The sequence below is a fragment of the Arachis ipaensis genome, chromosome B8, assembly GCF_059453495.1.
Source record: "Arachis ipaensis isolate K30076 ecotype BB chromosome B8, ASM5945349v1, whole genome shotgun sequence".
NCBI classification, from domain to species: domain Eukaryota; kingdom Viridiplantae; phylum Streptophyta; class Magnoliopsida; order Fabales; family Fabaceae; genus Arachis; species Arachis ipaensis.
In genome coordinates this window covers 3,631,008-3,647,415 of record NC_142443.1, presented here as the reverse complement: position 1 = coordinate 3,647,415, position 16,408 = coordinate 3,631,008, and the positions used below count along the sequence as shown (strand labels likewise).

Below are 16,408 nucleotides of genomic sequence, written 5' to 3'. Positions count from 1 at the left end.
GTCTCCTCCAAATCGGAAGATGCAGCCGATTCTGACCCTGGCTCTCAACTAGTTCAAAGATCCAGACTTCCTAAGGTAACACAATTATCTCTTCACACATTTTACTTAGTTTAAAATAAATCTTAAGCTCATATGTGTACCTTTTGCACTAGCCCATTAATGTTGCCCAATCAGCTTCTTCCACTGAAGCTCTTGATCAACCAATTACTCGACAACAAAATGACCCAGAGCATTCCACATCACATGATTTGATTCAATTCACAGAGTCCCTACAATCAATTCCTGCCACTCATCCACCTTCCTTCCATACAACACAGGTGATTGAACCAACAACAAATCCCTTGCAACATTCTCCAGAAGGAACACACATACTTGAGTCAATTTCACCAAACAATCAGGCTGCATTCTCCGCAGAAAACCTATTGATCCCAGACTCCGATTCTGCTTCTAAGGCTGCTGACACCACCAATTCAGATCCCTCTCGATTCAAGGTTTTCGAAACTCCTCCCGAGTTACAACCTAGACCTTCACCCCAGGCTAATCTTCAAACTCCTCCCGGACTAAGGCCTAAAACAGCAAGTGCTTCTACTACCCCTACAAGTGCTTCCTTGGATAACTTGATTTCTGTCTTAAATAAAGTTATCCAAGAAAATAAAATTCCAGTGCTTGTACCAGCGATCTCAAGACCTGCTACATCAAGGCCTTCAATTGAATTAGATTCTGATATTCGGGAACAACTTCGATCACTCATCAAGCTCTTGGATCATCTACCTACAACATGGGTTAATGATCCAATTCTCAACAAACTTTGGCTGACCTTTTGAATTCTTCTTTTGAACTCCCAACTAATACACCACATTCTACCTCAATTCAAGAATTCAAACAACTTCTCAATGAGAGTGTTTCATCTCAATTTCAACTCCAAGAAATTGAGAATGAAAAAGCTACAGCCAAATCCAATATAGAAAATTGCCTCGCAACCGCTCAACCAATCCAAACTTTCCATGAGAAATTTGATGTAAGAATCTCTCATGCTATTTCTGTTCAAGCTTTTCATGATCAAGAAGAAGCAAGACTCGAGGCAGAATTAATTCAGATTCAAGAACAGCTTGCCACCATACGCCAAAGTCGAGCTGCCATAGCCACACCCCTAGCAATAGCCCAACAAGATCAACATCACCTTATTCAGGAACTTATCTCAATTGATATCAAACAGGGAGAATACGAAAATCAACTCGAGAAAATCCAAGCCGATAAGTTCAAACAAATTGAAATGCTTTCAATTCTAGAGAACAAAAGGGCAAAGCTACGCTCCGATTTGGCAAAACTAGTGGCACCTTGAATTCTCTTTTTTTATTTCTTATTTCATCTTTTGTAGCAACTTTCATCTTTTCTAGACATATGTATGTTACATTTCTACTTTTGCCAACAATAGTATTGCTTCAAGTATTTTCCATTAACCGAATTAATTATTCTTCCTAACTCAATATCTTTAATCTGATAAGCATTTCCAGAATACGTTCTAATTATTTGGAATGGGCCCTCCCAAGTATGGGACCACTTACCAAGAAATCTCGATTTCTTTTTCATTGGCAAAATAACTTTCAAAACCAATTCACCTGTATTAAAAGACCTTTCCTTGATTTGACGATTATAACTTCGAGCAATACTTTCTTTTTGTCGAATCATATTATCAAGTGCCAGAATTCGTTATAAGTCTAATTCATTCAACTCATCGAACATTGCATTCCAATAATCATCAACTGGCAAATCATTCTATCTCGATACTCTCAAAGTATTCAAATTAATTTTTAATGGTAGTATTGCATCATGACCATACACTAGCTTAAATGGTGAAGTACTTGTCGAACCCCTTGGTGAATTTCGATAAGCCCATAACACTTGGCTCAAAGTTTTATGCCATGTTCGAGGCCTATTTCCAATATACTTTTTAATCAAACTTATCAAAATTTTATTTGCTACTTCTACCTGCCCATTAGCCTGTGCATAATAGGGAGTCGAAGTAATCATATTGATATTCCTTGAAGCTGCAAAACTTTTCACCCGCTGACCAGTAAACATTGTTCCTTGATCAGTACTTAACGTTTGAGAAATTCCAAATCGATGAATAATATGTTCTTCAATAAAATCTATTATCTCACTTTGACCTACTTCGATCAAGGGAATCGCCTCAACCCATTTTGTAAAATAATCAATCGCTACTAAGATAAACTTATGTTGCTTGGACGAAGGAGGATGAATTAATCCAATTAAATCCAAAGCCCAACCTCTAAATGGCCATGGTTTTATTATCGAATGTAATTCAGATGATGGAACTTGTTGAATTGAACCATGTTTTTGGCATTCCAGACATGCCTTCGCATAATCAATACAATCTTTTATCATGGACGGCCAATGTACATGATTTCGATATAATACCCATCTCATCTTTTTTCCTGCCTGATGGGCACCACATATTCCATTATGGACTTCACCCAAGGCAATGTTCTGATCATCTCGACTTAAGCATCTTAATAAACTCCCAATAATCCCTTTTTTATACAGTTCATCAGCCAATAAGACAAAATTCATGGCTCGTAATTTTATCTTTCTATCAACTGCAACATTGGGATCCTTTAAATAAAGAGCAATAGGCTTTCTCCAATCAGGATCCTCCCATTCATCCATACACAAAACCTCTCTTTCATTTGCTGGTACTTAAATTTGATGGATACCAGATAATTTCCTAAGAGTCTCTAGACCAACCCGATACCTCGAAGCAATTTGGGCTAACTCATTAGCAATTTCGTTATGAATTCTAGGGATATGCACCAAGAAAATCTTTCGAAAAGATGTTAATAATTCTCAAGCAGTTACTAAATATTTCTGTAACGTCTCATTATTACACTTAAATTCTTTCGATAACTGCTTTAAGACTAACTGTGAATACCCTAAAATTTGAACCTCTAAAGCCCCTTTGCTGATTAAAATTTCAAGACCCAAAATTAGAGCCTCATATTTGGCCACATTATTCAAACAAGGATACTTTAATTCAAACAAGAATTCTGATGGAATACCATCTGGTGAGATAATGAGAATCCCAACTCCTGTACCATTTTTATGCTTGGATCCATCAAAATACAATTTCCAATAACTGCTTTCTACTTCGATTATGTTTGCCCCCTGGTCATTCAGATCTTTCGAATTATCTACAAGAAAATCCGCAATGACCTGTCCTTTCACAGCTTTGGCTGGAACATACTGTAAATCGAATTCTGTCAATGCCAGCATCCACTTCCCTAAATGTCCCTTTAACATAGGGAAACTTAACATATACTTAATTAGGTCAGTTTGTGCTATAACTTTTACTGACTTAGCTACCATATAACACTTTAATTTCATACATGCATGATATAAAGACAAACACAATTTTTCGATTGCGGAATACCTTGCTTCGATGTCAGTTAATACTTGACTAAGGTAATAAACTGCTCGCTCATGCCCATTTTCATCATCCTGGGCTAACATACATCCAATAGTATTTTCAGATGCTGCAATATATAATTTTAAAGGCTTAAACGGACGAACATTCGCCATAATCGGGGCTTTTGACAAATATGCCTTAATCAAATCGAACACTGATCGATGTTCTGTAGTCCATTCGAATTTTGAACCATTTTTTAATTTCATTAAAGGCGCAAATACTCTAGTTTGATCTGAAAGATTCGAGATGAATCTCTGAAGATAATTCACTTTTTCCAAAAATGATTGCACTTCCTTCTTCGATTTGGGTGTAGACAATGCTAATATTGCATCTGCTTCATTTTTATCAATAGCTATCCCTTTTATATGAACAACAAATCCCAAGAAATTTTTAGCTGAAACTCCAAATTAAAAGCACATTTCAACAGATTCATTTTTAAACCTTTCTTCCTCATAGTAAGGAATTCCTTTCTTAAGTGGTCAATATGTTGACTCACGGAAATCGATTTGACCATTACGTCATCGATATATACCTCCATAAACTTCCCAATGAATTTATGAAAAATGGCATTCATTGCACGCTGATATGTTGCTCCAGCATTCTTTAAACCGAAAGGCATAACCACCCATTCATATGTACCTAATGCCCCAGGACAACGGAAAGCAGTTTTAGCCACGTCATCTTCCGCAATAAAAATCTTATTATATCTAGAATATCCATCTATGAAACTAAGAATTTCATTCCCCGCCGCAGAATCGATTAACATATCTGCAATAGGCATAAAATATTCATCTTTTGGAATAGCATTATTCAAATCTCGAAAATCGATGCAGACTCTCAACTTCCCATTCTTCTTCATAACAGGGACAATGTTTGATACCCACTCCACATAACGTGTAGTTCGAATAAATTTCACTTTGATTAAGCGTTCTATTTCTTCTTTAATTTTAATATTGATTTCAGGAGCAAAATGCCTTGGAGTCTGTTTTACAGGTCGAGCATTAGGTTTCAATGCTAATCGATGTTCTACCAATGAACGATCGAGACCAGGCATCTCATGATAATCCCAAGCAAAACAATCTTTAAATTCATATAAAAGATTAAAGAGTTCAGTTCGAAAAGGATCAACAAGATCTTTACAAATATATGTAATTCGAACATCATCAAGAGTCCCTAAATTAATTTCTTCTAAGGGATCTTGAGATTCAAACCCTTTATAATAATCATCCTCTTTGGTTAAATATTTTTCAAATCTCAAAGGTTCCAAATCATAGATGCAATTAAAAGTGAAATCAATAGAATCATCAGAAATAGAAGAAATCGGATCTTTGATTAAATCATCATCACTTTTATTTTCTACATAATGGGCCTCTGCTATTAAATCGGCAGTCCGGCTCGCATCATTAGTTTCATTACAAGAAATAAGAAAACTATAACTAAATTCGACTGGGAACGTCGAATCGAACGCATTACAATTAACAAACTTACTAAACCTATCTGATTCAACTTCATCAGAAGAATCATCTTTATTTTCTAATAACTGCGAATTATTTAAATAATTTTGTAATGTTACCAGGTAGTCAGAAACTCCCTCAACCTGGTCCATGGACTAGTCCCTTTCAAGTCTTCAAGAGAGGCAATCCCAACCAGTTGGTTCACAATCCACTTCTGGATAGCGCAACTTCACTGTAAGGTCTTCCGAGGACAAGTAGCACCCTTCACAATTATAAGGACTCAATGATCGATCAACATCTAAGGGCCTTAATTTATGATTATAAACCCTAAAATCGACATGCATTTGTTCGACGTATAAATTCGAATCTGCCTTAACGGTTTCAGGTTTACTCTCATTAGTCCATAAAAGCACACTTTGATGCACTGTTGAAGGTACAGCTCCTACACCATGTATCCAATCTCGTCCCAACAAAGCATTATAACTCGCTCTCGAAGGAACCACCACAAAGACAGTATTACGCTCAGATGAGCCAACCTTTACGGTCAGAGTTACCAACCCCCTGGCTGGAGTTGAAGCCCCACTGAAATTTGTCACAGCAATGTTTGTAGGGATTAAATGATCAGGATGCTTCCCTACTTTAATTAACATCCTTTCTGGCAACAAACTGATTGTAGCGCCACCATCAATCAAAACCTTATTCACCTTTATCCCACTTAAAGTAGTTGTTATATAAAGTGGGCGAAGGTGAGACATCTGCCTCTCAGTAGCTGTAAGAAGTAACCTGGCTCATCCTCTATCCGGATGAAGGAAAAAGCTTCCTCTCTGAATCATAATCTGCATCTGGATCTCCTTTATACTCCTCCAAATATTCAGTGGGAATGATCGATATTGTCCCAACCATGTCATCATCGCCCTCATCGAAATATTCCTCATCCACATCAACATCTTTGTTTTTATCAATTCCAGAAGATTGGGCTACTGCCTTGCCTTTTTCCATTTTCGCAGGTGATGGAATTTCTTTAGGGTAATTTTCTCCATCAGAAGGAAAAACGATTCTAGAATGCACAGAAGGCGTTGCCCCCTTGCTTAGTTCCTTATCTGTCTCAATCGAAGGTTTCTTGTTCTGATTGAAACCTCTCCTTCCTCCTCTTCCTTGTGGATAACCCCTGGCACGACCTCGATAGTAGGAATATTGATTCCGGGAAGGCGCTCGATGTCCTCACTGTGGATTACGTCGATACAAATGATCACGTCTCTGAAACTCCTGGCAATTCCTGATCCACTGAACACCTATAGCTTGAGAACGGCTTAAAGGTGTAGATACATTCTCTTGAGGAGTCTTCGAACTAGAGCCCTCCATATGCCTGATTGGCTGCCTCTGGCGCGCCTGCTCTTCCCTATGAGCCAACTCCTTCTTCATCCTTTCTTTTTCAAAAATTGCTGCTGCTTCAGCATCGAAAACAGCATTGCACCGCAGACACAGAGATACGTCCCGGTCTTTGATCTTTTGCTGAACTAAGAAGTCCAGCAAACCATCCCCTGTCCTAGGGTATACTGATCTGACCTGTGACTCGAAATCATCAAGAGCCACATCAAAATTGTAGGACATGCCTACCATGTTTACTCCAAAGCAAGGTTCAACATAACTGGCATCAACTTCGAAGGGATCTACATCAACCTTTATCTCTTTCTTGCCATCATCGAATTTCAATCGCCCCTCCATTATTGCTTCTTGAATTAAGTCCCTGAAACGGACACAACTGTTAGTCGAATGACTTGTTGCTTGATGAAACTTACAGTAAGGCTTTCTTTTTAAATCTTTCACAGAAAGCAAAGTTCTACCCTCAGGTAAAATTAATTGTTTATCTTTAAGCAACGCATCAAAAATCTTATCAGATTTCGAAATATTAAAACTATATTTCTTTTCACTTTTTAGTTTTGATTTATTCGACTTTTCACTGCTTGGCAATTTCTTCAACAAAGAGCAAACATATGGAGGGCCTTTCTTAAGTTCGGCCAAATCGATTTTTGTTTCAAATTCGAGTTCCTCTTCAGAAGACTCCATTGTTACATAAGCAACTTTTTCTTTTTGAGTAAAAGGTTTACTCTTCGATCTTTGTTCACTCCTATATTTTTCTTTTTCTTTTTTCATAAGTTCGGTCTGTCGAACCTTTTCAGCCAGATGGGCCAAATTGGGAATATGCACATTAAGCAGTTTTCTGCGCATATAAAACCCTAACCCCATAATTGCTATTTTCACTATCTCATTCTCAGGTAATGACACATAGCATCTACTTTTGGCATTTTTAAAACGTATTAAATAATCATCAATGGTTTCACCTTTTTCACGTTTCAAAGCCACCAGATCGGTAACTGCTACATTCATTTCCCCTCGATAAAATTGAGCGTGAAAAGCAGTTTTCTAACTGATTCCACGTTGTAATCGAATTTGGTTTGAGATTCGAGAACCAAGTAAATGCATTCTTTGTTAACGACGAAGGGAAAAAATTCATTTTCAGATTTTCATCATTAACTAAATTCTCAATCTCAACCAAATAATGAGCAACATGTTCAGTAGTTGATTCTCTAACTTCACCAGCAAATTTTGTGGTTATCTTCGAATTTTTCACCCCTCTTGGCACTTCAGCCATTTGGACCACTTGGGGAAAAGCTGACACAAAATGTGGTTGATTCATAAAACCAACATTCAGCCCAACCCGATTCAAAACCTCTTCTATAATTCTTGTAACTTGATAGCGTTCGCCACCACGCAATCTGGCTAAAAATTCATCAGCATTTTGACATCGAAGAACCACGTGAGGATTTTCTCGATTTAGAATATTGTTTTCATTTTGAAAAATATTTTCCATCCCTTCATTATTTTCCCTGGCATTATGCCTTTCACCTTTATCATAATCAACAATTCAAGCAATCCTCTCGACTTGTCTAGCAAGACGCTCGAATCTTGATTCATGATCAGTCATCATGGGGTTCAGAATTGTAGTCATTTGCTGAGTCAATAAATTGACCAAGTCATGATGACTTTCCTCCACTTGTTGTCGATATGCCGCCATTGAGTTCACAGCATTCGAAGTGGAGCCCACATTAAAATCACGAGAATACTCGGAATGTTGTGGGTTTTGAACATTATTCACTCCGTTAATATTTTCAAAGCGAACAGGCGGCACAAAACCACCCACCGGTGGGGTATAACCAGGAGGAAGACCATAAGGAGGCCAACCGGCGGTTAATGGAGGTTGATATGGTGGCACAAGACCACGTGGACGAATATTACGTCCAACATTCCCAGTTTGAATAGTCGTAACGACTATACTTTCAGTTCCAATTGCTCCTTCCGATCGTGAAGATACGTCGGCTTGTTGCATGGACACCGGTATGCTATCATTGGTGGACGAACCACCATTCACATTTGATAATTCATCAACCATGTGAATGGTCTTCCCACTTCGTAATCGCATACACTAAAAATTACTGGAAAGAATATTTATCTGAGACACTTCAATTTAAAAACTGTCCCACTGGATGTGCCAATTTGTTTTGTCGATTTTTAGCAAATCGATAGTGGTTCGATATCTAATGGTTTGGGAGCGAAACCTACCCCTTTGTACGAGTACCCGTTTTCTAAAAGTGCATCAAAGCGCCTTCGATTAGACGAATAATAGTATAAAGGTAAATTAAAAACTCGTAAAGTAATAAAAGAAATAAATAAGTGAGGTTTTCAAAATGATAATATGCTGAAACCGAAAAAGGTTGCGTTGAAGTTAAAAGAAAACACTAAAATGTCTCTAATGGGGTCGAAGAACTTCGACATAGAAATTTAAAGTACAGAAAGATAAATTGGATAATGAAAATAGAAAACACTTGGAATAATAAAATTACTTGAAATGTGAAATTTACAAAAAAAGTAAATTAAAAGATAAAAAAGATGGAAGGAACCCTACAGAAAAATTAACTTGATTGCAGACTCAGGAATTCATTGGGATGTGAGTGTACTTGAGTGTTTTTTCTGAATAAAAGTTCCAACCCTTATTCACTAACACTTCTTAGTATTTATAGGCTAATCTTACATAACTGACAATTAATTTACAATTAATTACAATTAAATACGAAATTTCAAATTTGAAGTGCAATCTCTCTTGGTAACCGTTCCCGTTGCATGATTGTAGATATTTCCCATAATTTTCTCGTGTAATAAAAGCCACTAACTCTCTCACTTCTATGACTAGTCGATTAGCTCATCGAAGACCTTACTTATCTTTCTAATCGAATCTCCTTATTCAATCAGGCCTACTCGATTAACAAATACAATCGAAATCCAAATCAGCGCCCATTACTTCCAACTTCAAATTCATATATATTTCTTCTCGAAAAATCATACCTAACCCATTCCGAATCGATCCACTCTTAGTCAAAAATATTTTTCGATCAACACTTGGCCTCTTATTTTTCTTTAATACTAATAAAGTAATAATTAGATAATCTTTATAATATTAAAAGTAGAATAGCAAAACAGTGTAACAAACCCTTCCTTGCTAACACATTGACACGTGTACTCCCTATTTATACATTGCTAACACATTGCTACCAAATAAAGCTTAATAACCAATCTCATTAGAAATTTGTAGCATTTGGTTAGTTCTCAAGTTTCTCCTTCTCAGTTTGGTTTCAAGTTTGCAGCATTTGGTTACTTCTCAAGTTTCTCCTTCTCAGTTTGGTTTCTCCTTCTCTTTATAATATTAAAAGTAGAATAGCAAAACAGTGTAACAAACCCTTCCTTGCTAACACATTGACACGTGTACTCCCTATTTATACATTGCTAACACATTGCTACCAAATAAAGCTTAATAACCAATCTCATTAGAAATTTGTAGCATTTGGTTAGTTCTCAAGTTTCTCCTTCTCAGTTTGGTTTCAAGTTTGCAGCATTTGGTTACTTCTCAAGTTTCTCCTTCTCAGTTTGGTTTCGGCAATCCCAAGGTCATGCAATAAAATGAAGTTCCTGTTTTCTCATTGGTTGATAAGTGATTTGGAGGATCACCATGTTGGATTAGACATGCATAAAGTATGTTAAACTTTCCCGCTCTTTTAACACATTTCAATAGCAACTTTTTATTACAATTTCTTGGTCTGCCTTTCGAGCAGCTGGTAGTGTATATATACATGTTTGTTGCACAAGATTGTGTAGAAGGTGTACACACTTTTAGATGGCCACGCTTAGTATTTCAAATAGTGCAACCCATGGAGTTGATCGTGTGGCAGACATCAACCCGTCTAAACTAGAATGGTCCGTGGTGGTGGGCGTTGTTCGACTGTACGAGGTTCCGAGTCAGTGGAATCCGGATGAAGCTTTTAGCATCGAGATGATCCTTCAGGATGAACGGGTAAGTGTATCATGTATTGAAATCGTTATTATTTTAGTGTGCCCAGGCCTGTGGGTTTATTAATGTAATTTATTATATTAAATCTTTCTTTGTTTTTATGTGGTTGGCTTTTGTTCATATAGGGTGATCGGATCCATTGTAGTGTACCGAGGAACAGCATTGTGATATTTAGGAGTGTTATCCGCGAGCATGAAATCTATTCCATGAAGAACTTCATTGTGCAAGGCTATGGAAAGTCAGTGAGGACTACACCTCACAAATATAAACTAAGTTTTTATATGAAAACGTCTGTGTCTAGACTCACCCCTGACACATTTGTTTTCAACCCGTTTCGATTCACAAAGTATGAAGAAATTGAGGCAATGGCTTCAGTTGTCGCTCAAAACCACTTGATCGGTTAGTATTCGGTCTTTCATTCTAGGCTGTTATGGTTTCTTTAATTCTTGGTCACTTTGAACCGGAGTGAATAGTAAGTGATCAGAGTATGTTTTCCATGTCTTATGTAGATTGCATTGGTCATGTGGTAGCTAAAGAAGATGCAAGAGATTTGGTTACCAAAACTGGGCAACACACTAAACGCATGGTGGTTTACTTGGAGGATTTAGAGTTTGTTTTCTTGATTCTCCTTTTGTTGTTGAATGAATTTTGACGTGGTTATAATCTTTTTTATATTAGCTGTTTTTGTGTCACTTTGGTGGTGTTCTTATTGATGCATTCTGCCTGTGTTTTTAGGGGACATAAGATGAAGTGTACTCTATTTGGCACCTTTGTTGATGAAGTGGTTACATTCTTGCATAGGCCAGATTGTGAGCCATTAGTTATGGTTGCCCAGCTTTTTAAACCATATGTATATTTGAATGATGTTAACATCCAAAGTAGCTTTGACCCTTCTCGAGTATATTGTAATGCTGACTTCCCTGCTGTTATTAGTTTCAAGAAGAGGTATGCAAAAAATGAAAAAAAGGGAAGGTCAATTCCTTTAGTTTTTTCTCCATATATGCATAATTTTTTTTAACAATAAAAACTGTGCTGTGTTATGTTCAATATTTTTTGTGTTATGTAGTTTACTTGAGCAAGGTGATCTAGCTTCTCAGAGAATCAATCTTATCGAGAGTCATGGCCAACCTTCCGTCTCTGATGAAATATCTCGAGGAACAATTCCAATCAAGTCAATGGAAGAAGTTCTCAACTTGGACCATGTGAGCTTTTTGGTTGAGTGTTTGGGTTTAAACATTCCTTTATTTTATGTTCTGTTGATGGAAAGACGTTATGTTTTTTTTAAATGGTTAGGAGACATCATGTTGGGTTGTTGGTACCATAGTTTCTGTCGATGTGGGTTTGAAGGATTGGTTCTACGTATCGTGCAACACATGTCCCAGAAAAGTGCAGCCAAATAAGGACCGCTATTGGTGTGATCATTGTAGAAAGGTTGGGTTTAATGGTGCTCTGAGGTAATTAGATGACAATAAGGATGTATTCATGTGCATTTATTTAGCATGTGTCACGATACAAGTTGGTCTTCCTAATTGCCATTACAATTGTGTTGTGTTTATAGATATCGTCTTGCTGTCATCCTTACTGATGGTACCGGTTGTATTAAGGTGACCTTATGGAATTCAGAAGCCAAGACTATTGTTGGCAAATCAGCCAGTGAAATACGTGATCCGACTGTAAGTCTTTGTGATTAATAATATTTTCAATTATCGGCAAGACCTGTTTCTAAGTTGTTAATTGCCAAAACATAGGATACATACCCGGGAAGTTCGTATCCGAAAGCTTTCGATGCGATTGTTGAAAGGAAGTATTTGTTTAAATTGTCTGTGACGTATCGGAATATCAGGTCGGTTGACCAGCCTTACAATGTAGTTAAGATAAGTGATGATGAGTCGCTGATAGGCCTTTATTCGACGGAATCTTCGACTTCCGTTAATATTGGGGTATGCTGGCATCCGGTTTAACATGTTTTGTTCGTTAATAGACTACCTACTTTTGTTGCTTACAAGTAGTGTGTTTTGGTGGTTTAGGCAAGGGTTCACAGTTTTACAACCAGTTTGGGTGGTGGTTCTCATGAAGGGGATCAAAGTTTTAGTGCCACTTTGGATGGTTCTTGCCAATTGGAAACTGAATCAGAAGCAAATGCGTTGGGTTTTATATCTGCATTGAAGGTTAGAAGGCAATTAAAGATAATCCAAAAAGTTAATTTATATTATGTTATGTTTTAGAAGGCCTTACATTTTTTTGTGCACGCAGGACTCCCCAACTGAAAGCAAATGTGAAAGCGTCCATGCCAGTCCCGTTAAGTCGGTGGTCGGTGAGGTTGTTGACAATGCTATCACGGTAGGGATATGTACTCCAGATGGTCAAGGTTCCAGCAACAAGACATTTAAAAGAAACACTGGAAAGAGGAAGCTAGAGTAATCTTAGTTTGAGTTGTTTTGCATAAGGGTGAATTGAGGAATTAATGTTGTAAAACTAATGTTAAATATGTTATATTACATGTTGTTGCTTTAGTAGTGTAATGTCAAGTACATGGGAATTAAGTTCAAGGTGTTGTAAGTTCTAATTAGTTAGGGGTTGAATGATGAAGGTAGGTGTAAGTGGGTGCAAGGTGCATGTATGTATATTTAGCTATATATATATATAAAAGATTAGTATGAAATTTGGTTGCTGCTCATTTTAGTAGTTCATTTGTTCGAAAATTCATTAGTCAATATATATATATATATGGTTATATGAGAAAATAAAGTCAGAAATTTCAACAAGCTTTTTCATCATCTAAATTGTTCGCTGATGTTGAAATACCTTTAAAGAACAGTGTAGCAAGTGTATACAACTTGAAGTATTAGTACAATGGTTGTTTCTCTTGCTACAAAGTATTCAGACAAGAAAATTACTAATTTAAAATGAAGAATGAAGTGCAGAGGCAAAGAAAACCTAATACAATATCTCATTCAATATCCATCCTGTGGCTTTCATCACAACAGGTTAATATATATATATATATATATATATATATATATATGTTGGGCAATGTTTAAGAAGTTGTTTCTCTTGCTACAAAGTATTCAGACAAGACAATTACTAATTTAAAATGAAGATTGAACTGCAGAGGCAAGGAAAACCTAATACAATATCTCATTCAATATCTCATTCATCATATTAGATGATGTTTTACATCAGTTGATAACTCTAGCTCAAAAGATACATCATATATCAGGATTCAGCTCATAAAAATGTATCTTCTCACAAGACTTGCGGATGTTCTACTCTCTCGGATACCTTCGAATGTCTACCATCATTCGCAAATTACGTTTGCAGACTATCCTAAAGGCTAGAAGATCTTTTGGTTTCAGCACATGTGCCTTGCAAAAATCCTGCCATCCGAGTCCAAACCTGATATCAAAAGGATTAGTAGGATTTTGATGGCCTTGGAACAGAAAAGTAGACCCCTGTGGCGAAGGGGGACTTATTATTGTCCAAATGGCAGCATCTCCGAATGTTTTCAATATTTCTGCGAAGTCAACTGGCACATACTGTGGGCGTCATTCCAAAACAAAATTATTAATATAATTGCTAACAGGTTAAATTAATTGAACCATACAACATAGACTCATAGTAGTGTTGTGTTATTTTACCAGTCTGCTGGCTCCAATGTCACTTGGCTGGAGTTCTTTGGAGTAAGTGTGAAAAATTATGTCTCTAACATAGATCAACAAATTTGAACACATTGTAATTGTCAGATAATTGATTTCTATGATTATGTTTGTTGAAAGGAATGAAATGGGATGACAAAAGTCACAAAATCAACTATGGAGTAAGAGTCATCTTACCTCATGTGATTGTCGATTTCGACAGGATCAGCCGTGTTAGGGCCTACTACTTCTTCAACATCTGTTGACTGAGGTGAATCACCGCTACTTGAGGTCACTTGAGGTTGTTCATCCTTTTGTACGTACTTTAGATTCAAATTCAGTTCAATTTCATCAAGTTTGTCAGAGGTTAGTTGGTCTCTCACATAGAAATTTGGATTTTGGGTCAAAGCTAACTCAAAGTTCATCTTATCCCACAGGGAAAGATAAAAGAGACCAAAGCCTACATACCAAAGCTTAACTGTTACATCTCTTTCTGCTTGATAAAAGGCTCTAATTGTCTCAAATGTGTCTTCTTCTATAACTCTATTCATATGATTACCGACTAACTGAATCTTCAAGCAGTTGTCACAGTGATCAATTGCAAAACATGTATTACCAAATTCTTTTCCATATCTTGCTAAAAAGTGTTTGGGAAAATGTCTTTTGCCCTAACATCATATGAACATATTTCAGTCGCCGTGGAAATTGAAATTTAATTCTATGTAACTTAAAATTACAACAAAATCAGTTTACCTTTACTTTGACAAGACGAAACTTGATAAGTCTATCATCATCTGAAGGCCAACTATTCATTGTTGCCATAAATCTTCTGTGTTAACGAAAGGGTAAACAATGTTAGATTGTACTATTTTCATTTAGTAAGTAACCTTTTTCACAAAAACTGATTGCATTTTCAGGAACATTCACCCATTCAGTTTTGAAGCGACTACTGTTCGTGGTAAGGGTTACGTCTTTTTTAATTTATACCCATAGATAGATATTCAAAAATAATAAAAAATTTCTCACACAAGTACCCACTTTGAAGTATAAAGCTCTGATTTTTAAGGAAGACACATGCATGTGTCTCATAGTATGCAATGAAAAATATAGAGTCATGAAAGTATGGTGGTTGAAGTTTTTTTACCTGTTAATGTCACTCCTGGAAGCAGAAATAGCCATGCCTACGCTTTGTTTTCTCTTCTGGTACCGGTCTTTTGAGGGTTAACAAGTTGAGAGTTGGTAGGGTTTAGGGTTTCCGAAATGAAGCAAGGAACCAAGTGATGCTTCTATGGCAGCGAGTGGAGTACCGGGTTCACCGTTCACATGGTGTAACATAATCTGCAAAGGATGTAGTTTAGAAGTTTTATTTCCGTTTCCTTCTGGACGAAGTTTTGGGGCCTCGGCTGATAGGCACAACCACGGATTAGACCTGGCACTAAACTCGCTAAATAGGCCTTTGCTTTGCTTAAAACAACATAAAAGTTGAGTTTGGAAATGAGGAAAAAATATGGTTTCGAGGGCGGGGCCTGTTAGGCCATGACTAAAACGAAAGTACTCTCTTTATTTATGTTTATTAAAATGATTTGCTTTAACAATAGAGAATTTATTTTGCAAAAATTGATCTCCCATACATGCCTAATATTAGTAATAAATATTCCTTTAAATCTCTCAGAAGATAAACTAAAATTAGTAATAATTCACTAATCAAGTTCCATTACTACTCATGTCAAATTAAACATTAAGAAAAATAAAATTCATCCAACATTAAACAAAAACATCAATTAAGTATTTAGTACGCTCCTCTCAACCATTTTTCAGTCATCAACTAAAAAATTCAAACAATTAAACAACTTCATAAAATGAAAACTTGAACACAAAATATACTATCAAGTTATTTTTCATGTTTTTTTTTTTCCGATAAGTTCAACTCATCAAAGCCAAAAGACCATGAGCAAGATCAGTTTGACAATGTACATCCCCAAAGATAAACTGATACAGAAAAATAACATAAACTAAAATAACCAACAAAATACTGTTACATCGGACATCTAAACAAACTATCCATACAACAAATAGTCACCTGCCATGACATTAAGACCCTAACTACAAACAATCACAGAGTTGAAGTCTCTAAATTATCTAATCACTACTCACCCACCTCTTACTAGCAAACTTTGTGTCCATTTTCATTATACATTCAAAAGCAAAAAAAGGATTGTGTTTCTTATGTCCCGCTTTTATTTTTTTTTTATCTATCCATCAATATACATATGATTTTGATGTGGTTATTTTTATCCATTTATAATTAATATGTCATTCTATTTTTGTTTTCATTTAAACTTATTATTTTTTTCTTCCCAATTACAAGTTATGGGTTATATAATATTTTTGCTGAATTTAATTTTAACCCAAAAAAAATCATTCAATGTATATT

General features: G+C 36.3%; 2 protein-coding genes across 2 annotated transcripts; one reads left to right on the top strand and one right to left on the bottom strand.

Moving 5' to 3' along the window:
• Positions 1-10,165: 10,165 nt before the first annotated feature.
• On the top strand, positions 10,166-12,760 carry LOC148547013 (replication protein A 70 kDa DNA-binding subunit B-like). The gene is made up of 10 exons (XM_088495255.1): positions 10,166-10,342; positions 10,465-10,738; positions 10,849-10,948; positions 11,075-11,284; positions 11,406-11,541; positions 11,633-11,793; positions 11,898-12,012; positions 12,088-12,279; positions 12,367-12,507; positions 12,593-12,760. Exons 1-10 carry the CDS (start codon positions 10,166-10,168, stop codon positions 12,758-12,760), a joined length of 1,674 nt encoding a protein of 557 aa, XP_088351381.1.
• Positions 12,761-13,458: 698 nt separating this feature from the next.
• On the bottom strand, positions 13,459-15,312 carry LOC148547012 (uncharacterized). Its single transcript, XM_088496095.1, has 5 exons — positions 15,119-15,312; positions 14,728-14,803; positions 14,173-14,642; positions 13,978-14,041; positions 13,459-13,875 (listed from the first exon to the last, which is right to left on the bottom strand). Exons 1-5 carry the CDS (start codon positions 15,151-15,153, stop codon positions 13,606-13,608), a joined length of 915 nt encoding a protein of 304 aa, XP_088352221.1. The 5' UTR covers positions 15,154-15,312; the 3' UTR covers positions 13,459-13,605.
• Positions 15,313-16,408: the final 1,096 nt, after the last annotated feature.

Coding starts and splice junctions, on each gene's coding strand:
- LOC148547013 (XM_088495255.1), top strand. CDS start 10,166: ATGGCCACGCTTAGTATTTCAAATAGTGCAACCCATGGAGTTGATCGT. Junction 10,739..10,848: donor CGCTCAAAACCACTTGATCG/GTTAGTATTCGG, acceptor TGTCTTATGTAG/ATTGCATTGGTCATGTGGTA. Junction 12,013..12,087: donor GTGAAATACGTGATCCGACT/GTAAGTCTTTGT, acceptor GCCAAAACATAG/GATACATACCCGGGAAGTTC.
- LOC148547012 (XM_088496095.1), bottom strand. CDS start 15,153: ATGGCTATTTCTGCTTCCAGGAGTGACATTAACAG. Junction 14,643..14,727: donor TTCGTCTTGTCAAAGTAAAG/GTAAACTGATTT, acceptor ATATGATGTTAG/GGCAAAAGACATTTTCCCAA. Junction 13,876..13,977: donor ACATTGGAGCCAGCAGACTG/GTAAAATAACAC, acceptor TGACGCCCACAG/TATGTGCCAGTTGACTTCGC.